We start from the raw sequence: 23,588 nt of genomic DNA, 5'->3' as shown, positions 1-23,588 counted from the left end.
TAAATAAAGGTGAAATAAAATAAATTTGATGTTCCTCAACCACTAGACACTTGAGTTCAGTCTGCATGGTCAATGCAGCACATGTAACAATGTTGATGACAACAATGCTGTTTTCACGTTGCTTCTTAATATGATACTTAATATTATACTGAGTAAGAGCAAACATAGCTAGCTATTACAGGCTGATAATTAATACCAGTGAGAGTGTAGACCAAAATCAGCATGTTGTTTGTGCAACAGTCTCTTCTAAATCAAAAAGGAATTTGCAAAGCAAGAATGTTAGCTACATGAAGTAGCTTAGAGAAAACATGCAATGAAGACAAGACTTCCCTTAGGAAACACTTTATTTCCTACCATGTCACAATTATTCCTTCCTGGCATTTTCATTTGTCGTCATCTCAAACACTGTATTCAAAGTTCCCACTATTATATTCTAGCTAACTATAGAATTAGAATAGTCATTCTGACACATGGCAGTGTGGGAATTCAATGGAGCAGTGGTGTAAGGTAAAAAATAATTCCATGTACTACTTAAGTTATTTTTTTTGGTATCTGTCCTTTACTATTTGACAACTTTTACTTCACTACATTCCTAAAGAAAATACTGTACTTTTTACATGAATTGTACCATTTTCCTTGGTACTTAAAAGTACTCATTACATTTTGAATGCTTAGCAGGATTGGAAAATGGTCCAATTCACACACTTGTCAAGAGAACATCCCTAGTCATCCACTGCCTCTGATCTGGAGGACTCACTAAACACAAATTATTTGTTTGTAAATTATGTCTGAGTGCTGGAGCGTGCGCCTCTATCCGTTAAAAATAAAATGGTGCCATCTGGTTTGCTTAACATGGAATTTGAAATGATTTATACTTTTACTTTTGATACTTAAGTATATTTCATCAATTACATTTACTTTCGATACTTAAGTATATTTAAAACCAAATACTTTTGGACTTTTACTCAAGTAGTATTTTACTGGGTGACTTTCACTTGAGTAATTTTTATTAACTTATCTTTACCTTTACTTAAGTATGACAATTTGGTACTTTTTCCACCACTGCAACTGAGTGCAGGAAATGCAGAAAATATCAAAAAGTGCTGGAATTTGTTTTGGTTGAAGTTGAATTGAACAGTAGAAAACAAGCAGAAAGCAGAAATACTAATTGAAATCACTTAGAATGTGTTGCCACCCTATGGTCACTCACTACTCATAAGGCAAATGTAGAACTTTGATTATTCATAAACAAAATACCGTCCAATTCTTTTCAAAAATACCGTGATATAATATTTTGGCCATATCGCCCAGCCCTAATGACATGGTAGCAACCCAACATGACAGCAGCACAACATGGTACAAACATTAATGGGCACAGACAACAGCACAAAGGGCAAGAAGGTAGAGATAATACTGACTGTTGTGGCTGCTTTGCGTGATGTAAGAGTGTCCAGTCTTTGAATTTAGAGATTGAGATAAAACTGTCCAGTTTGAGTGTTTGTAGCAGCTCGTTCCAGTCGCTAGCTCCAGCGAACTGAAAAGACGTGCGACCCAGGGATGTGTGCTTTGGGGACCTTTAACAGAATGTGAATGGCAGAGCGGGTGTTGTATGTGGAGGATGAGGGCTGTAGTAAATACCTCAGATGGGGGAGTGAGGCCTAAGACCGTTTTTAAAATAAGCATTAACCTCTAGCAACGAGCAATCCCGTATCCGGGAGCGTAATCATAGCCTCAAGCTCGTTTCCTATTCATGAAAATCGCAAATGAAATGAAATAAATATATTGAAACACAAGCTTCGCCTTTTGTTAACAACACTGTCATCTCAGATTTTCAAAATACGCTTTTCAACCAAAGCTACACAAGCATTTGTGTAAGAGTATTGATAGCCTAACATAGCATTAAGCCTAGCATTCAGCAGGCAACATTTTCACAAAAACAAGAAAAGCATTCAAATAAAATAATTTACCTTTGAAGAACTTCGAATGTTTTCAATGATGAGACTCTTAGTTAGATAGCAAATTTGTGTAGACGAAATAGCTCCGTTTTGTTCATCACGTTGGGCTAAGAAAAAGACCGGAAAATGCAGTCACTTACAACGCCAAACTTTTTTCCAAATTAGCTCCATAATATCGACAGAAACATGGCAAACGTTGTTTAGAATCAATCCTCAAGGTGTTTCTCACATATCTATTCGATAATCTATCAGTGGTGGCAGTTGGCTTCTCATCAGAAGCAAACGGAAAAATACTGCAGCTGGAGATTACTCAATAATAGCGATGGAGGACACCAAGCGACCACCTGGTAGATGTAGTCTCTTATGGTCAATCTTCCAATGACAATATCTTTGCAGTTTTGGAAACGTCAGAGTGTTTTCTTTCCAAAGCTGTCAATTATATGCATAGTCGAGCATCTTTTCGTGACAAAATATCTTGTTTAAAACGGGAACGTTTTTCATCCAAAAATTAAAAGAGCGCCCCCTGCATCGAAGAAGTCAACCAGTGGGTCTTGCGACTGGTATACAGAAATGCCCAGTTTACAGAAGAGTATAGAGTGCAGTGATGTGTCCTATAAGTCTCTCTGGGGACATGCTATTGGAGTTGGTACAGCCACGGATTGTTCGTACGTTGCGCCGACAGGAATAAACATCTCTCGGGGATAAAGAAGGGTGTATGTTTCATGATTGACTCATGATGTAATTGTAACATACAGGAAATCAAATCCTTCTGTTCACCTGACGTAGAATTCCTTACCTTGCCGACCACATTATCTCCAAAGAGAATTTTCGTTGGTTGTCACACCAATAGGAATCCACACTTCAAGATTGTTTTGATCACGCAGACTGGGACATGTTTCAGGTAGCCTCAGAGTAATATAAATTTAAAGGCTGATTCGGTGAGTGAGTTTATAAGGACTATTAAAACCTCCCCGAACCAGAAACCGTGGATAGATGGCGGCATTCGTGCAAAACTGAAAGGGCGAACCAATGCATTTAACCATGGAAAGATGGCTCAATACAAACTGTAGTTATTCCCACCGCAAGGCAATCTAACATGCAAAATGTCAGTATAGGGACAAAGCGGAGTTGCAATTCAACTGCTCAGACACGAGACGCATGTGGCAGACAAGCACAGACTACAAAAAGAAAATCAGCCACGTCACGGAAACCGACATCTTGCATCCTGACAAACTAAACACCTTTGCCCGCTTTGAAGATACAGTACCACCGACGCGGCCCGCTACCAAGGACTGCGGGCTTTCCTTCTCATTGGCTGATGTGAGTAAGGCATTTAAAATGTGTCAACGCTCGCAAGGCTGCCGGCCAAGACGGCATCCATAGCTGCATCCTCAGAGCCGCGTCATCTCCCTATCCCAGTCTGCTGTCCCCAAATGCTTCAAGATGACCATCATTGTTCCTGTAGCCAAGAAGGCAAAGGTAACTGAACTAAATGACTAATCACCCTGAAGCACTCACTTCTGTCATTAAGTGCTTTGAGAAACTATTCAAGGATCATATCACCCCCACCTTACCAGTCACCCTAGACCCACTTCAATTTGCATACCTGCCCCAATAGATCCACAGACGATGCAATCGCCACCACACTGCCCAATTTCATCTGGACAAGTGGAATCCCTATGTTAGAATGCTGTTCTTTGACTACAGCTCAGCATTCAAAACCATACTATCCTCCAAGCTCATCTTTAAGCTTGAGGCCCTGGGTCTCAACCCCACCCTGTGCGATTGGGTCCTGGCCTTCCCGACTGGCCACCCCCAGGTGGTGAAGGTAGGAAACAACATATCCACTTCGCTGATCCTCAACACTGGGGCCCCAAAAGGGTGCATGCTCAGCCCCCTCTTCTGTACTCCCAGTTCACCCATGACTGCGTGGCCATGCACGCCTCAATCATCAAGTTTACAGACCACACAACAGTAGAAGCCTTGATTACCAACAACAGCCTTCAGGAGGTGAGGGCAGTTGGTGTGTGGAGTCAGAAAAACAACCTCACCCAACGTCAACAAAAACACCTACAGCACCCGATGTCACAAGATCATCAATGACAACCACCCAAGCCACTGCCTGTTCACCCCGCTACCATCCAGAAGGCGAGGTCAGTGCAGGTGCATCAAAGCTGGGACCAAGAGACTGAAATAGCTAAGGCCATCAGACTGTTAAATAGCCATCACTAAACACAGAGGCTGCTGCCTACATACAGTCTTGATCCATTTGTTAGAGTGGCCAATGATTTCACTCGTCACTTTATTAATGTTTACATATCCCATATGTATACACTCTATTAAATACCATCTATTGCATCTTTCCTATGCCGCTCAGTCATTGCTGACCCAATGGAGTCATTGAAACTTGTTTTTCAACCACTCCACAAATTTCATCTTAACTTCTTCGGGCTAGGGGACAGTATTCAGAAGTTTGGATGAATGAGGCACCCAAAGTAAAATGCCTGTTACTCAGGCCCAGACGCTAGGTTATGCATATAATTGGTAGTATTGGAAAGAAAACGCTAAAGTTTCTAATGTCTGTGAGTATAACAGAACTGATATGGCGAAAACGAGAGGAAAATCCATCCAGAATTTTTTATCTTCAGCTCACCCTTCATAACTATGGCTGTCAATGGGAGTATAAAAGGAAGACCTCCCAGATTGCAGTTCCTAGGGTTTCCACTAGATGTCAACAGTCTTTAGAAAGAGTTTCAGGCTTGTTTTTTGAAAAATGAGCTAGAATTTGTAGTTTTAGTAAGTGGCTCCCATTTTGGCTGAAGTGTTTGTTGCGCGTACCGGTGAGTACGTGTACGTCGTTATTTACCTCTGGTAATGGTCTCCGGTATGCTCAGTCTTAAATTTGATCGTTTATTTACATATATTAGGGTACCTGAGGATTGATTAGGAAAGTTGTTTGATATGTTTGGAAGAAGTTTATTGGTAACTTACGGGATTTGTATGCATTTTGAACGAGGGAAACCGGTGGATTACTGAGTCTAGCGCACCAATGAAACAGAATTTTTCGGGATATGAAGGACTTTATCAAACAAAAAGGACCATTTGTTATATAGTTGGGACCCTTGTGATTGCAACCAGATCTTCAAAGGTAAGTGATTTATTTTATCACTATTTCTGACTTTCGTGACACCTCTGCTTGGTTGGAAAATGTATGTAATGCTATTGTGTGCGGGGCGCTGTCCTCAGATAATCGCATGGTGTGCTTTCGCCGTAAAGCCTTTTTGAAATGTGACAACGTGGCTGGATTAACAAGTAGTAAAGCTTTTAAATGATGTACGATATTTTCATGAATGTTTAATATTACTATTTATGTCATTTGAATTTCGCGCTCTGCAATTGCACCGGAAAATGTCGAGCCGAGACGCTAGCGTGCCAATGATCCGAAAGAATTTAACAAAGTATAGTTTTGACAAGTTGATTAGGACAACTACTTTGAGCATGATGTCAATTGTGATTACAGTGGGTCAGAAGTTTACATACACCATGTTGACTGTGCCTTTAAATAGCTTGGAATATTCCAGAAAATGTCATTGATTTAGAAGCTTTTGATAGGCTAATTAACATAATTTGTGTCAATTGGAGGTGTACCTGTGGATGTCTTTCAAGGCCTACCTTCAAACTTAGTGCCTCTTTGCTTAACATCATGGGAAAATCAGCCAAATCAGCCAAGACCTCAGAAAAAAAATTGTAGACCTCAACAAGTCTGCTTCATCCTTGGGAGCAATTTCCAAATGCCTGAAGGTACCACGTTCATCTGTACAAACAATAGTACGAAAGTACAAACCACTCAGGCAGGAGACGCATTCTGTCTCCTAGAGATGAATGTACTTTGGTGCTAAAAGTGCAAATCAATCCCAGAACAGCAACAAAGGACCCTGTGAAGATGCTGGAGGAAACAGGTACAAAAGTATCCATATCCACAGTCAAACGAGTCCTATATCAACATAACCTGAAAGGCCACTCAGCAAGGAAGAAGGCACTGCTCCAAAACCACCATAAAAAAGCCAGACTACGGTTTGCAACTGCACATGTGGACAAAGATCATACTTTTTGGAGAAATGTCCTCTGGTCTAATAAAACAAAAATAGAACTGTTTGGCCATAATGCCCATCGTTATGTTTGGAGGAAAAAGGGGAATGCTTGCAAGCCGAAGAACACCATCCCAACCGTGAAGCACGGGGGTGGCAGCATCATGCTGTGGGGGTGCTTTGCTGCAGGAGAGACCGGTGCACTTCACAAAATAGATTGCATCATGAGGAATGGAAAATTGTGTGGATATATTGAAGCAACATCTCAAGACATCAGTCAGGAAGTTAAAGCTTGCTCGCAAATGGGTCTTCCAAAAGGACAATGAGCCCAAGCATACTTCCAAGGTTGTGGCAAAATGGCTTAAGGACAACAATGTCAAGGTATTGGAGTGGCCATCTCAAAGCCCAGACCTCAATCATATAGAACATTTGTGGTCAGAACTGAAAAAGCGTGTACGAGCAAGGAAGCCTACAAACCTGACTCAGATACACCAGCTCTGTCAGGAGGAATGGGCCAAAATTCACCCAACTTATTGTGGGAAGCTTGTGGAAGGCTACCTGAAACATTTGACCCAAGTTAAACAATGTAAAGGCAATGCTACCAAATACTAATTGAGTGTATGTAAACTTCTGACCCACTGGGAATGTGATGAAAGAAATTAAAGCTGAAATAAACCACTCTATTATTCTGACATTTCACATTCTTAAAATAAAGTGGTGATCCTAACTGACCTAAAATAGGGAATTTTTACTCAGATTAAAATCAGGAATTGCAAAAAACTGAGTTTAAATGTGTCTGTAAACTTCCGACTTCAACTGTATGTGGTAACGATGAGTTGAAATCTACGTATTATTTTGTGGCACATTCATTTATTTTCATAGGCCTACAGTCAGCCACAGAGTTGGCACGCATAGGCTATTTACTGTTCTTTGATTAACGACCGAACAGCTTGTGTTGACTAGTTTCTAAAAAGGTGTCGATTGACTGAATTCCATCTCCTATATCCCTTTGTTATTCATAAATCCTACCAAATCTTGTTTGTATTTTCCTAGGAGTCGAAACCCATGTCGAGACTTGCCAGTGGCAGCTAAAGTGACTTGTTCGCCATTGTAGTCAAGTGATGAGTGGTTTGCGAATGAATAGCGGATCTTTTAGATAAACGGAACCGAAATGGCGAGAGAGTCGTTCCTTTGGCTCCCTAATTTTCATTTTGGTAGGCTGCTGCTTTTTCAGCAATTATCTGAAAATAAATTATAAACTATTGATGAAGAGTTTGAATCCTTACTGCAGGAACAATAGGTAGTAGAGACTCATTCTGGCCCAAAAAGCTAATAATGTCATGATGCATAAATTGTATTATTAAAGATACTTATATTGCCCTAATGATATGATTGAGGTGTTGACAATGGAGTAGACAACTGTGGTTTCTGTGTAGCAATTGTGTGGGGGAGCAGTTTGCTGATGTCATCGTTATGAATAGAGTGCTCCATGGGCAAGCGTAAGATACTGACAACCAACACAATTGCATTTTATTAATGGAAATTGAATGCACAGAGATACAGTGAGAAGATCCTAAGTCCCATTGTCGTGTCATTCATCCGCCACCATCACCTCATGTTTCAGTATGATAATGCACGGCCCCATGTCACAAGGATCTGTACACAATTCCTGGAAGCTGAAAATGTCCAAGCTCTTCAATGGCCTGCATACTAACCAGACGTGTCACCAGTTGAGCACGTTTGGGATGCTCTAGATCGACATGTACGGCAGTGTTCCAGTTCCCAGCAACTTCACAGAGCCATTTAGGAGTGGAACAACATTCCCCGGCCACAATCAACAGCCTGATCTACTCTATGTGAAGGAGATGTTGCACTGCATGAGGCAAAATTGGTCACCAGGTATGTCATTCCCAGTCATGTGAAATCCATTAGCGCCTTTCAATTAACTGATTTACTTATGAACTCTAACTCAGTCAAATCTTTGAAATAGTTGCATGTTGGGTTTATATTTCTGTTCAGTGCATTCATAAAGTTCAGACCCCCCGACTTTCACATTTTGTTACAGCCTTATTCTAAAATGTATTAAGAAGCTGTTTTTCCTCAATCTACTACACAATACCTCATAAGAAAGCAAAAACAGCTTTAGAAATGTTAGCATATTTATACAAAATAAAAAACAGAAATATTAAAATTTACATAAGCATTCAGACCCTTTACTCAGTACTTTGTTGAAGCACCTTTGGCAAAGATTACAGCCTCAAGTCTTGGGTATGACGCTACAAGCTTGGCACACGTGTATTTGGGGAGTTGCTCCCATTCTTCTCTGCAGATCCTCTCAAGCTCGGTCAGGTTGGATGGGGAGCGTTGCTGCACAGCTATTTTCAGGTCTTTCGAGATGTTTGATCTGGTTCAAGTCTGGGCTCTGGCTGGGCCACTCAAGGAAATTCAGAGACTTCTCCCGAAGCCACTCCTGCATTGTCTTGGCTGTGTGCTTAGGGTCGTTGTCCTGTTGGAAGGTGAACAGACACCCCAGCCTGAGCGCTCTGGAGCAGGTTATCATCAAGGATGATGGTGCAAGGATTCCTCCATACGTGACACTTGGCATTCAGGCTAAAGAATTCAACTTTGGTTTCACCAGACCAGAGAATCTTAGTCGGGCTGTCATGTCCCTTTTACTGAGGGGCTTCCGTCTAGCCACTAAACCATAAAGGACTGATTGGTGGAGTGCTGCAGATGGTCGGACAATTCCATCGACCTCATGGCTTGGTTTTTGCTCTGACATGCACTGTCAACTGTGGGACCTTATATAGACAGCTGTGTGTATTCCCAAATCATGTCCAACAAATTTCATTAAAACACAGGTGGACTCAAAATCAAGTTGTAGAAACATCAAGGATGATCAACAAAACAGGATGCACCCGAGCTCAATTTCAAGTCTCATAGCAAAGGGTCTGAATACTTATGTAAATAACATTTCCGTTTTGTTTATGCATTAGCATAAACAGGCCTTTAGTTTTTTGTAAAGTCATTATGGGGTATTTTGTGTAGATTGATGAATTATATATTCGTTTATCCATTTTAGAACTAGGCTGTAACGTAACAAAATGTGGAAAAATGGAAGGGGTCTGTACTCTAAGTCGGTGCTTTTTCCCATAGTACTTTCTAAGAATTTGAGTAGTTACATACAATACATGTTGACAGAATGGCTGTGAGAGAGACTGTTGCTGTGCTCCCAGGTAAGGCCCTTGCTTCTGGTAGCACCGAAGGCAGCAGTATTTAGTAAGGCAACTTGAAGATTCCACCATCGAGGCCCACGTCACTGCATGCAGTGGCCTGATAGGGAGATGACAAATGCATCATGTACCTCTCATCACCAAAGCCATGTTTGAATTTTTCATCAACAGTACATGCTACCTATTTGTTAGTGTCATCGATAAATCAAAATTCACTTATATTCAGTTCATAGGCATTGAATAATACCTCCAGGATCCTGTTGTGAAACGACAGCTGTGCAAGGTATTAGGCAACAGCTTTATTCCAGGACCATATTCAAAGTGTCTTAAGTATAGGAATAGCAATCTTGGACCAGCTTCCCCTTGGCAATGTAATCATATTCATTGTGATCGTAAAAGGCAAAACTGATCCACAATCAGTACTGCTACTCTGAGATGCTTTGTGAATACGGCCCCTGGTCTGTCTGCGGCACTCTGCTTTCTCCCTCTCCACCTGAATTGCCAGATGAATAAGAATTAGCCTAGCCAGTCAGTAATTTAGCTAAGTAATGAAACACTCAGGTAAATGTGCACAAGCCTAAACCAGCCAAATTATATTAAAAACACAGCCTATCTGCAGTAAAATCAGGAGGGCATTTAGATAGATTGCCAATTCAACAAGACAGGGGAACGAAGTAGTTTGAGAAAGTTTAATAGTCAGTAACAAGTCTTTAAAATATAGCTAGTTATTTTCTATAAACCCAGCTACAGTCCACTTAGCTAGTTAAGGTGAACTCAACTCAAGACGGATGGTGGGAATTAACGTTAGCTAGCTTTCCCCCAGCAGATTCAATCTAGCGAACAAGTTAATCTTAATGGTATTTTCTCAACTCCACAAATTAGATGGATAGCTAGCAAACATATTTGCTTTCCCTCGTATCTCAAAGCTGCCTAATAGAGCTGGCCAGTTGATAGTAAAGTGAATGATAGTCAGCTCGCTGTAATGCCAATGTCTAGCCAGGAAGGAGTTCATTTAATTTAGATTTACCGGTGAATAACAGTGTGCACTTCGTCCACTGGCAGTCTTATCGACAGCTTGCTGAACATGGAGGTTTGAACAATTTTTTCCATTCATCACTTAATATATTCAACTTTTGCCATAGCCAGTTGGCAAGCATGCTAAAACGTCCCCTTTGCCAGTCAAAATATTTAAGAACTGTTGCAGTGGCATAAACAACAGGGATTGAATGGACACTGCCAAGATTTGAAATAGCTGTGTTGAAAACATCCTCAATCACATGTTTACTAGTTGGCGCGTGTCCACACATATCATAAACAAGGGTGAAATAGCAGAAAGAAGGGAATTGGCAGAGTGTTTCCTTTTGCAAGGGAGGAGACTTCGCTTCTTCCTTCACACAACGGAAATCACAATTTCACAACACATCCCCCCAGAAGTTACACGCGAAGTGACATACTACGCAATAATTTTACTTCTGGGTAACCGAGATTAGGGGTAAGGTGACAAGGCAACAGGATAGATAGATAATATGCAGCAGCGTATGTGGCAAACACTGTCAAAAGAGTTCAATGCAGATAGTCCAGATATCTGAGGTCTGAAGCACCTCCAAACAAAGTGATAATCCGAGAGAGAGCAAGAGTGCAGATGTAGAGTGCGAGAAGAGGGATACAAAGTGATGTGGGGAAAAGGAGAGAGAAAGAGGGTAGGACATGGAGAGCAACAGATTACAAGAAAAATAGTTGGAACGAAATGAGAGCAAGAGCGGTAACAGTAAGTATTAGCTCGCAGACTCACCCATGGTGACGTAGGGCAGCTTGTCGGTGGAGCCGTGGGGGTAGATGCTGTAGAGGTGGGGACCATTGCAGTCCATTCCACCCAGAACCAGGGCAGCACCGATGTGGCCTTGGTATCTGAGGACGCAAACAGGGGTGTCAATTAGGTATGGCAGTCGCTTTACCCTAGCACAACAAAAACAATTTAAAATAGGCTACTAAAATATTTCCAATCCTGAATAAAAGGAAACTGCAGTTTAGATACTTAGGAGCAGGAGGGAAGGCGGTTTGTATGGCTGGCTGGTTTTATGGAGAGCAGAGACCTATATATATTAACAACAAGATGCTCATATCTCCGCCTTTACAACAGGAGTGGTTGTCCCAAAGGCAGACGACAAGCTTAGGTTCAAAATAAGCCCATAGAAAAGCATTGGGCTTATTTTGGACAGATTTTTGGTGAGAGTGAAAGCACTTGCTTCGCCTCTTCCTCTCTGTGGAGTGTGCATCGACGCAGCTGCAGGGAACAGCAGGACATTGAATCAACATATTGCAGAAGATGGCTGTCGTAAATGGCTTTGGCTGTGTAACTGCTGTTTGACCTGGCATGAAACTAAACTAGAGTTTGATTTCCGGCGCTGAGCTAGTGCATAGCAGGGAGCTAATTCTTGTATAACCTGTTTGTAGAATGTTAAGTCCCCTGTTGACTGGGGTCAATGAAGCTACAGCAACAGGATGATTAGCTGGTTTTATTTTTTTTCCCAAATAGCATTAAATTGTGTAGAAATGCAATAAATGAGCTTCAATTGTGTTATTTTTTTTTGCCATACCCTTGATTTAGCTGAAATGAGGCCCCTGGATGCAAAGTCAATTAACTACTCCTTTTATTCTATTGCAGCTTGGGCACTGTTGACTACTTCCCAAATTCACTTTTGTTTTTCCAGGTTTCCGCTCCCAAAAATCACACTTTTAAAAGAAAAACACCCAAATTGGACGTTCTAAGTCCACAACAAGGCTTAAACCACATCAGAAGAGCACTTTTGAGGTCTGGCAAAAATAAGAAATATATATTTTTGGTGTAGTTACCTTTAAATTTAAGTGCCACCAGCCAGAGACCGTTGTTTTGTTAGTATTGTTTCTGTAGCACTCATGTGATTGCAGACTTTGGAAACAATCATATTCTGCCAGGTAGCTATAGGCTACTTTGTAGTTAACATTTAATTGAGAAGGTTTTGGGGAAAGCTTTTACATCTCTACCAGAAGTTGGTTATCAATAGCATCTTTGCCAATGCCTACAACAGTGTAGACCAGTGGTCACCAACCTTTTCTTAGGCAAGATCACAGAGTTAAAATGCAAGCAGAGATCTACCGCTCATATAGATACACTTTTCTACTCATTCGTTACAGCTGCAATGCTGGTTGTAGCACGAGTGGAAGTAGGAAGAAGACGCATTTTATGGCTTATAAAAGTGTTGAATAAAAAGTGTTGACAGTGCCGAGTAAGAAATTAAGCATGAACACACTCAAAAACAGCAGCTCTTTGCTTTATTCATTGACTATCACTCTAGTCATGGTTTTAAACGTTTTGACATCTCATAGTATCAGCTTTGCTTTAGCCTTTTATGTCTGCTACGTTGCTGCAGACACGGTCATCTGTGCCATCCATTTTGCCAGCGGTAGGCATATAGTGCACTTGATTTCCTCTCAGGGCCCATCCGTAAGGCAAAGTTTGTACCTAAAGACACATGAAATGGTTAAAAATGGCAACACTTTGCCTACCTGGAACGCAGTGCAGCTGAATCCGGTGCACCAACCACCAACAGCGCAAGATGAATAAAAAATGTATAGGAACGCAAGGCTTTATCCTTGGGTTTTTACAGAAATGTTTGGCGATTGACTAGGAGATCAACCAGTTGATCGCCCAGTTGGTGACCACTGCTGTTGACATACGCGCACACACAAACAGGGTCATTCCTGTGTCGTTTCAGAAAGTTGCAGGAAAATTGAATCACTGATGCATTTTGTTCATTTCTTACAATTAACTAGGGCAAATCAACTAGGCAAACTAATAAGTTAAAAACATTTAGTTGATTCCCTACACATTTTTTTTATATTGTTGAATTCTATTTTAATGTCTGGATTCCATGATTCCATAGGGCCCTACTACTTTTCAATTGATAGACACCCGGTATTACTGTTACAGGTACAGTTGATTTCAGGTTCCCATTCCTTTGATACATAAAGTGCATTGCAAAATAATTCAGACCCCCTCAGATTTCTTCTAGGGCTGTCTCCTATAAAAAAATAAAACGTATGTCGACCGAGAGTCATCCTGTTCTTTCGACCCACTCAAGGTTCCCAAGTTTCTAACCCATTCCATCTTTGATATAGTGTCGCCATAATATTTGAATTGAAGAAGTGTGATCATAATCATTAGGATAATTTAGCAATCTGCAGTATACGTCGTAAATGCCCCCCAGCCCTTCAGATGTGAGCTAAACAGTGCACTTGCACTTTAGATGCGTTTTAAGGCTATGGATGCAAAAGTGAATGCTTGTATGTTGCTTTGCAATCTATTAACATCAAGGGTTACATTAAATAGCCAAAATATTTTTTACTGGTGCATTTGGCAATATTCAATTCATACACACAAAACATATGAACAAAAGCATTCACTGTGTAAGTTAATACACGTAGGCCCTTCATATATAAGCTGTGTAGCACTTGGTTCAATTTATCAAATCAATTATTGTTCTCTTGCTCAAACCGTGAGCAACACCTGCCAAACTCAGACATTTCTCTGAAAACACAGGGATGTCGATTCACATGGGACGAGTATTATCAGAGGACCTTGGAGTTCACCAAACAGTAGGTTACTCTGGCTGGAACTGTTACTCTCCTGCCATGTACAAATTACTGCCATGGCTGATTCGGACGGGAATGAAATTACAGATGTGGTGTTTTGTGCTTGAGCAGATAATTACAATAATCGATCACCCCCAGTAAAACAAATCGTGTTCGAATAGGGCTTAAGGCAACCCACATTGTTCTCAATCCCAATATGCTGGTTATTTTTGCAATTATTCACATAGCAACATAGGGAAAGACACCAATTCTACAGCGCACTGAAGATTATGTTCCAGAAACGAGGACAACGATCTCATTCAACGCGGGAGAAAGTACATTTGTTATAAAATATTAGATTGATTAGTGATGCACCATTATTTCAGTATCATGTCTTAGAGTGATGGACTGTGCCATCCCTGTGGCTTCCGCAATGGATTAGTCCACTGAGACAGGAGTCAATCAGACAGGTGTCCTGTACACAATGAAAATGATAATTGCGACTGCTCGACTAAAGAAATCTTGCTCGACCAACAGCCTATCAACCAAACAATCGATCAGTCGACTAAATGGGCTCAGCCCTAATTTTTTCAAAAATACTCTAATGTCAAAGTGGAAGAATATACAGTACATTCACAAAACTATGTGAACACCGCTTCAAATCAGTGGATTCGGCTATTTCAGCCACACCCGTTTCTGACAGGTGTATCAAATCGAGCACATCGCCATGCAATCTCCATAGGGTAACATTTGCAGTGAAATGGCCTTACTGAAGAACTCAGTGACTTTCAACGTGACACCGTCATAGAATGCCATCTTTCCAACAAGTCAGTTCGTCAAATTTCTGCCCTGGTCAACTGTGCTGTTATTGTGAAGTGGAAACATCTCGGAGCAACAATGGCTTAGTCACAAAGTGGTAGGCCACACAAGTGGGCCTACCACACAAAGTGGTAGGCCCACAAATGGGACCGCTGAGTGCTGTAGCGCGTAAAGAAAAAAATGCCTGCCCTCGGTTGCAACACTCACTACTAAGTTCCAAACTGCCTCTGGAAGCAACGTCAGCACAAGAACTGTTAGTCGGGAGCTTCATGAAATCGGTTTCCATGGCTGTGCAGCCACACACAAGCCTAAGATCACCACGTACAATGCCAAGCGTCGGTTGGACTGGTGTAAAGCTTGCCGCCATTGGACTCTGGAGCAGTGGAAATGTGTTCTCTGGAGTGATGAATCACACTTCAGCAAGTCCCTGCAGAAAATATTCCAACATCTATTGGAAAGCCTTCCCAGAAGAGTAGAGGCTGTTAAGCAGCAGGAGGGGGCAATTCCACATTAATGCCCATGATTTTAGGATGATTTGTTCAACTTGTGTTTTTTTTAAATTAACTAAAATATAATCGTTGCACAAGTATTCAGCCCCTTTGTTTAGGCAAGCCTAAATGAGTTCAAGAGTAACAAACCCCATAATAAGTTACATTGACATACATATAATAAGGGGTTGACATGATTTTTGAATGACTAACCCTTCCTTTGACCCCCAATACATACATATGTAAGGTCCATCAGTCAAGTATTGAATTTCAAGCACAGATTCAACTTAAATTGAACCTTTATTTAACTAGGCAAGTCAGCGAAGAACAAATTCTTATTTACAATGACAACCTACACCGGCCAAACCCAGACAACGCTGGGCCAATTGTGCGGCGCCCTATGGGACTCCCAATCATGGCCAGTTGTGATATAGCCTCAAAGAAGAGCAGTGGTTAGTAGATGGGCAACAATAACAAATCAGAAATTGAATATATCACCTTAAGCACGGTCAAGTTAATAACTATGCTGTGGATTATAAATTAAACTACCCAGACACATCAAAGACATTGTCATCCTTCTGAACTGAGCTGTAGGACAGGAATGAAACTGCTCAGAGATGTTACCATGAGGCAATTGGTGATTTAAAACAGCTACAGGGTTTAATGTACGTGATGGTAGAAAACAGAGAATGGATCAACAACATTGTAGTGAATCAACAATAAGGACCTAAATGACAGAGTGAAAAGAAAACTCATATACAGAATAAAAATATTCACAGCAAAGCAACAGACTTTTTGGCCTAAATACTAAGAGATGGGAGAGGAATTAACCTTTCAGCAGGACAATAACTTACAACACAAGGCCAAATAATCTACACTATACTTACCAAGATGTCAGTGAATGTTCCTGAGTGGCAAAGTTACAGTTTTGACTTAAATCTGCTTCAAAAATCTATGGCAAAACTTGACAATTACTGTCCTGCCAAGATTCCAACATCTTGACAGAACTTGAAGAATTCTGAAAATAATCATGAGCAAATATTGCACTCTCACACTGGATGGGTGGTGTACCTGAACAGCATCTGCTTGAGCATGGGGTTGGCAGATGGTGTACCTGAACAGCATCTGCTTGAGCATGCGGTTGGCAGATGGTGTACCTGAACAGCATCTGCTTGAGCATGCGGTTGGCAGATGGTGTACCTGAACAGCATCTGCTTGAGCATGCGGTTGGCAGATGGTGTACCTGAACAGCATCTGCTTGAGCATGCGGTTGGCAGATGGTGTACCTGAACAGCATCTGCTTGAGCATGGGGTTGGCAGATGGTGTACCTGAACAGCATCTGCTTGAGCATGCGGTTGGCAGATGGTGTACCTGAACAGCATCTGCTTGAGCATGCGGTTGGCAGATGGTGTACCTGAACAGCATCTGCTTGAGCATGTGGTTGGCAGTGGCCACGCGAGGCAAACGGCCCGTGGACAGGGAGTGCAGCTCCAGGTTGGAAGAGATGATCTGGGTGGTCATCGCAGTGTCTGCCGCTGTGCCCGCTCCACAGCAACAGGATGGACACAACACACGACACAGTGGAGCCTAGGGTTACGGAGTTCACATGCATTTATGAAACTAAATGTTGATTTGATATCATGGGACGCGTCTGTTATTGTCTAAAGACTAAGACACCAGCACGTATTCTGTGAAGCACAGCGATACAATGGCATTCACACATCAACCATCATCATACCTGTTACACAGTGGTACACCACAATACTATCAAGTCATTCACACAAATAATCTAAAAACAGAAGAAAAAAACAAAGGGGGACACTTACTAGATGTTGGGGGAGATGTAGTGGATCTTGGAGCAGTTCTTATCTGCCACAATCATGCCTTCTGTGGCCCTGGTGTCAGCACCAAGAACTAGCCCATCCTTCAGGGATAAAAACAAAGTTCAATCAAATAGTATAAATAGCTATTTTTGGAAAACATTTTTGGAAAAGAGTAGCCACATTGCATGCATTTCTTGCTTAATGTTTGATAGCTCTGAAATTTAAAAAAAATGTCATACATGACATCCCATTTAACCAGATACAGGATAATGGAATGGTGGAATTATAGAGCGCTCAGTCTGAACTTGGGCTATTTCAGGAAAACACAGTATGTCTTATCAGTACATTTTTGGAGTGTGATCCTTATCACTTTGGTAGAGGTGAAATATACTGAGCAAAAATATATAGGCAACATGTAAAGTGTTGGTCCCATGTTTCATGTACTGAAATAAAAGATCCCAGAAATATTCCATACTCACAAAAAGCTTATTTCTATAAAATGTTGGGCACAAATGTGTTTATATCCCTGTTAGTGAGCATTTCTCCTTTGCCAAGACAATCCATCCACCTGACAGGTGTGGCATATCAAGAAACTGATTAAACAGCATGATCACTACACAGGTGAACCTTGTGCTGGGGGACAATAAAAGGCCACTAAAATATGCAGTTTTGTCACAACACAATGCCACAGATGTCTCAAGTTTTGAGGGAGCCTGCAAATGGCATGCTGCCTGCAAGAATGTCCACCAGAGCTGTTACCAGAGAATTGATGTTCATTTTTATACCATAAGCCACCTCCGTTGTTTTAGAGAATTTGTCAGTACGTCCGAGCCGGCCTCACAACTTCGGCTTGCTTAAGTCAACATTGTCCGAGTTCTCCATGGTGGCAGTGAGGTTATGTACGAAAGCATGTTCCAGTTCCCACCAATATCCAACAATTTCACACAGCAATTAAAAAGGAGTGTTACAACATTTCACAGGCCACAATCAACAGCCTGATCAACCCTATGCAAAGGAGATGAAGAGCTGCATGAGACAAACCATGGTCACACCAGATACTGACTGGTTTTCTGAACTACTCCCAACTTTTTTTAGCCCCCTTTTCTCCCCAATTTTGTGATATTCAATTGCGATCTTGTCTCATCACTGCAACTCCCAACGGCTCGGGAGAGGCTAAGGTCGAGTCATGCATCCTCAGAAGCTTGACCTGCCAAATCACGCTTCTTAACACCTGCCATCTTAACCCAGAAGCCAGCCACACCAATGTGTCAGAGGAAACAGACATCCAACTGACAACTGAAGTCAGCCTGCAGGTGCCCAAGTCCACCACAAGGAGTCGCTAGAGCGCAATGAGCCAAGTAAAGTCACTGAACACGAATGTGGACAAAATGGTGTGGTAATTCAATATCCAATGTAATGCAAAATATTCCTCACCCATTGCACACAACAATCTTAAATAGCTATCAATTTACCTGGGCAGACTGTAGCTAGTTTGATAATCTGCTGCATTATTGGTGTGGGTTGCCTGACAATCAGACTGTGATACCTCTGGTTAACAGTCAGATTAATGCTATACGTTTGTTACTACATTTCCTCTAACAAACTCTACAAGCCAGAACGTTGAATACAATTATATGTTAGCTTACTTTATCCGTTGTCCATGTGGTTTTGCAGGTAGTAATGCGAGACAATAGATCCACAGGAAAGTAGAATTAAATCAACTTTTCAAAGCCTGGTGGTGCATTTATCTTTCTATCACGTGTAGAACCATGTAAACACGTCGCCGAGCTCGGCAAGTATGCATAAGTCTTCTGCATTTCTTTTTATATTGTGTGCATGTTTTACGTGAATGCACTACCAGCGCTTTGAAAAGTTAATGCAAATATACTTCCCTGTGGATAAATTAGATTGTCTCATATTCCTACCTGAAAAAGGACCAACCACACTCAAAACCGGTAAAGTTCAAATAAAATGTTTTTCAAGATTCTGAGGTAGTGAGTGAAAAATGTCCTGATCCAAACGCAAATGTTTTGCTCGATGTAGAATTCAATGAAATTGAACGTCGGGTATTCAGGCTACGGCTGCGCGTTGAGCGCAACAAGGCGAGTCAACGGGAAATTAGGTGATACCAAAAATGTGGCAACTCGATATGCATTTTCATTAGGAAATTCAACACTGCAGTGACTAAACAATTGGTAGTCCGTTAAATGAACGTTCGCTGGCTAACTAAACTAGCTAACATAAGACATTGTTTTCCGCAAGCCGGCTAATACTAGCTATACTAATTGTCAAACGGTGGATAACGTTCAGTTATTTACGTGAGTTTGAACACAGTTTATCAAAACGTAAATTGTCGCAGCCTACGAAATCCGTTTGTTCCATTCATTCATCATTCTAGTTTAGAAAAGCATTTTTTTGAAATGTCTGAGTCAACCAAGCAGGACGTGAAGAGGATGGACCGGCACCATCAAATAACTCAGAATACATTTCTAAATTATTTCAATATTTAAAAGTCACCAAACACGTGGACATGCGCCGCGTTTTTTAATATATTTTTTTATTAATTCTCGATGAGTCTTTACCGCTTACAATTTTCGAAACGGAAACCTCCAGGCTGCGTCTGGCACACTGACAAAGTAGACATTTTTCCTGTACTGAATTCCAGCTTCCGGGAAGCGCGCCTCTAAAGCCAGAGAGGAAGAGGCGAAGCGAGACGGATGACTGGCTGAGGTATGAAGAACATAACTGCGCCCAAAACCTGTCTTCTCCAGCAGGTGGCGCTTTTCGTTTTTTTCGCTCATCAAAAGCGAGGAGTTTTTGTATGATGATGGTCAGAAAACTTTTAGCGAATACAACCACCGAATTTTCCTATGGGAAGGTCGCCCTGGTAGTAGCTAGTTGTTGGTTTTTATACAGGAACATAGTAATGTGAATACCCAAGACCAATCTTTGAGTTAATTTGACTATTGGAAAAAAAGCTTAAATACGGCAATGCGGGTTGGATTGAATTGAGTCCCTAGTCTTTCATTTTCAAGAGCAACGATTGCACTTTTTTCTTCCCAACACAATAAATAACGCAATATATGGAAGAGTATTAGGGCCAAGTGAAGAGGAAAAAAATACATTAATGGCTATGGGTGTGGTACATGGATATTTTGGGGGGCATGACAGTACTTTAACCCTAAACCCTGTCTATGCTGGGAGGGGGTGTGTGTTTCTAAACTAACATATGGAATTCTTTTAAAGTGGTCATACCAACGATTATTTAGCTATTTGATTTAGAATTTTAAGACCCCTTAAGGTATCAAAAATAATCTAAAAACAATTATTAGATGAAACATTGAATTTGACATTACTGCTATAAGCCAATAGAAAGACATTGAGTAACAGTAATACATGGAACAATAGAAACATCTAAAGGAAGTGTGTTCTGAAGTGTCTGTCCTATATCTGAGAGATACAAGAAAGAACAGGAATCATGTATTTTACATTTTTTACATGTATTTATCCACTTTTATTTTTAACTGGTACCAGGACCTTCAGAGGAGTCTCCTGAGGCTTGTGGGCGTCCAAGAGCAAAAGAGTGGTCATAATAGTTTGAAGGCCAAACTGTTCGGAAGCTACATAGGATTTTGTGAGAAGACCGATTTTCGGGATATCTCATGGTCTGACAAACACCTCTAGCTCTGGCACCTTTCACCACAGATGCGGAAGGGCGATATCGGTGGATGCTGTGGTGGATTGAGACTCAGCCCATGCATCAACAAAAAAAACGATATCTCTAGTTTAAACAGACGGACTATGATGGGTATTTTTTATTATGTTAATTAGATTTCCACGAGGGCACGTCCAATGTAGGCTAACATGCTAACCACACCGCTTGCGTCACGTGACGCTTGACGCGCTGCAAGTTCCACCCCTCCTATCTCCTCATTGTTTTTTAGGAGCATATACCCACGTGGGTGATTGAAAGATGAACTGAGGTCCACACTCCAGTCCAGACGGTAGTGGTAATGCACCTTAAAGTTGGTTGACAACTGCCATATAAAATCCAAAGAAGAAGAAGAAACCTGAAGGAGGAGAGATACTAGAAACAGGTCAAATAACATTGTTTATATTTGAGGACAAATTAGCTACAACAGCAAGCTAGCTGGCTAAATTGCCATACATGTTTAATGCTTTTCGACCTCTCCCCAAATGAATATTTAGAGAATAAAGTGGCAGGACTGATAAATAAAGTGGCAGGACCGAGTTTGGTAAATCCTGCCTTAGAGAGTAACAGCTAGGCCAGCAGCCTATTTGTCAAAACGAAAGGTTAACTTACAATTGTGTGCGTAATGGCATGGTGTTTTATGCACACTTCCAATGAAGTAACCTCATAGGCCTATGCTTATTATCTTGTGAATGTAAGTTACGGATTGCGTGGAGAAGGATACCGAGTCCCTGTCGGGCTCATGGGCTGCCCCCAAACCCCTCTCATGGACCTTGCACAGGGCAGGGGTTTGGGTAAAGCCCCGTCTGAGACAGCAATTTTACGGCAGTGGCGTGTATTCATTCATGGATGCCAAGGGAAGCCAGGCTTCCCCAAAAAATTGACCAAGAAAAAATACTGTCAGAAAAACAACAAACCATGTTGAAATATATGAATTCACACATCACCACACACTACAACCCCCTATTAGAAATCCACCATTCAGATTTCCACACAGAGGAAGACAACACACATTGGACATCAGATACGGCGGCAAAAATACTTAAACATTGAATGGAACAGCTAAAATAGTGGGGGAGGGTATGCATACATCACAGCCCCTCCACCAAGACACACACATCCTTAACCTTTCATCCACATTTCACCTATCACTCGCTGAGACTCGACTGCTGGAGAGGGGACTCACTTTTATCCCCACTGCAGTCTGACTATGGGGACCTCCAGAGGGACATCTACAGGTATCATAGAGCTCTGAAACTTTTGGATCACTTTGACGATACATCTGACTACCAAACCCTACCATTCACAGCTCCAAAATCACAGACAATATCAGCATCCATTAGGAAACTAATTTAAACCAACACACACATCATCAGAGAATTCCATACCGCCACCATAACTTCACAACAGAATATCACAGTAGAAGAAAGACAAGCCATAGCTAAATTAAGGAGACACAAACATATAACCATAAAACCAGCAGACAAAGGCTCAAAGAAAATTATTATGGACAACCAACAGTACCTCCTTGAAGCCCACCGCCAACTCTCTAACACACAGCACTATACTATACTACTACTATCCCTGCCTCTACACAGATCCAGACACAAATAAAAATTTGACAGATAATATCAGACCTCTATGGAAAGAAATACATTACACATAGACAAAGGGAATATCTAGATGGACCAAACGTTCCCAGACAAACTTGTCTATCTCCTCCCTAAAAGCTTCTTAGGGATCGGCGCCCCGTGGGAAACCAGAGTGATGGCTAGAACTGGGACCTTTCTCTTGCATTTCAAAGATGGTGGTAGAAAAAACATGGTAGGTGTTTTCTTTGTATTTTCTTCTACCAGATCTATTGTGTTATATTCTCCTACATTCAATTCACATTTCCACAAACTTCAAAGTGTTTCCTTTCAAATGGTACCAGGAATATGCATATCCTTGCTTCGGGGCCTGAGCTAGAAGCAGTTAAATTTGGTACATTTGTCATTTTAGGCGGAAATTGAAAAAAGGGGGCTATCCCTAAGTAAGATCCATCAAGCACCAGATACCTGGACAGTCCGGTTTGAGGTCTCGAAGGGAAGACCTATTGTGTCAGACTGTGGGAGTGTGTCCTCGTCAGCAGCCTAATACTTTGACTACTTCCTCTATCCCACCTCACAAAGGCACCTCAGCTAACTGAAGGACACATACCACTTCATAGACACGCTTCACGACATTCCAGTCCTAGCAAATGCACACCTATTTACGATAGATATAGATTCTCTCTACACCAACATAGATATTTTGTCAGGTTTAGCAGCAGTGAAATCTGCACTCCGGAGATATCCAGATCCAGATAGACCAGACTCACACCTCCTACAGCTTCTAGAACTTGGATTAAGAACCAATGATTTCCCATTCAATAATAAACACTACTGGGACGGCGATGGGTAAAAAGTTTGCCCCAACCTATGATAATATTTATATGGCAGACTGGGAGTTGACAGCCTTGGATAAATGCCCATTGCGTCCCATGTTTTATAGACGATACCTGGATGATATCTGTGAGTGTGGGAACATGATCTGGTACATTTCACAACATTCATTGAAATACTCTTTTACCATCATCCGACCATAACAGTTAAATATGTCATTCACCCACATACAATCAACTTCTTGGACACAACCTTTTTCCCCAGATACTGACACGTCTCTTTACAAACAAAAGTATATTTCAAGGACACAGACACACGCCCTACTCCACAAGTACAGTTATCACCCAAAAACACACATTCACTGGCATTGTCAAATCACAACTCATTCGATTTCCTCATTCGATTTTGTAGACTATGTACATAACAGAAAGACTT

General features: G+C 41.3%; 1 protein-coding gene across 1 annotated transcript in view; it reads right to left on the bottom strand.

Moving 5' to 3' along the window:
• The window catches only part of LOC112247258 (proteasome subunit beta type-7-like), a 60,445-nt gene extending 40,783 nt beyond the window's left edge, over nucleotides 1-19,662 (bottom strand). Inside the window, exons 1-6 of the mRNA XM_042311708.1 lie at nucleotides 19,608-19,662; nucleotides 17,324-17,328; nucleotides 17,022-17,119; nucleotides 16,610-16,750; nucleotides 11,069-11,184; nucleotides 2,752-2,768 (exon numbers count right to left, since the gene is read on the bottom strand). Coding sequence (XP_042167642.1) covers nucleotides 2,752-2,768; nucleotides 11,069-11,184; nucleotides 16,610-16,750; nucleotides 17,022-17,119; nucleotides 17,324-17,328; nucleotides 19,608-19,662 — 432 coding nt within the window. The remainder of the gene's footprint in view (nucleotides 1-2,751; nucleotides 2,769-11,068; nucleotides 11,185-16,609; nucleotides 16,751-17,021; nucleotides 17,120-17,323; nucleotides 17,329-19,607) is intronic.
• Between the last annotated feature and the right edge of the window lie 3,926 nt (nucleotides 19,663-23,588).

This window comes from Oncorhynchus tshawytscha, linkage group LG33, assembly GCF_018296145.1.
Source record: "Oncorhynchus tshawytscha isolate Ot180627B linkage group LG33, Otsh_v2.0, whole genome shotgun sequence".
Lineage (NCBI taxonomy): Eukaryota > Metazoa > Chordata > Actinopteri > Salmoniformes > Salmonidae > Oncorhynchus > Oncorhynchus tshawytscha.
The sequence above is the reverse complement of the archived record's forward strand: the minus strand, read 5'-3'. Positions and strand labels throughout refer to the sequence as shown.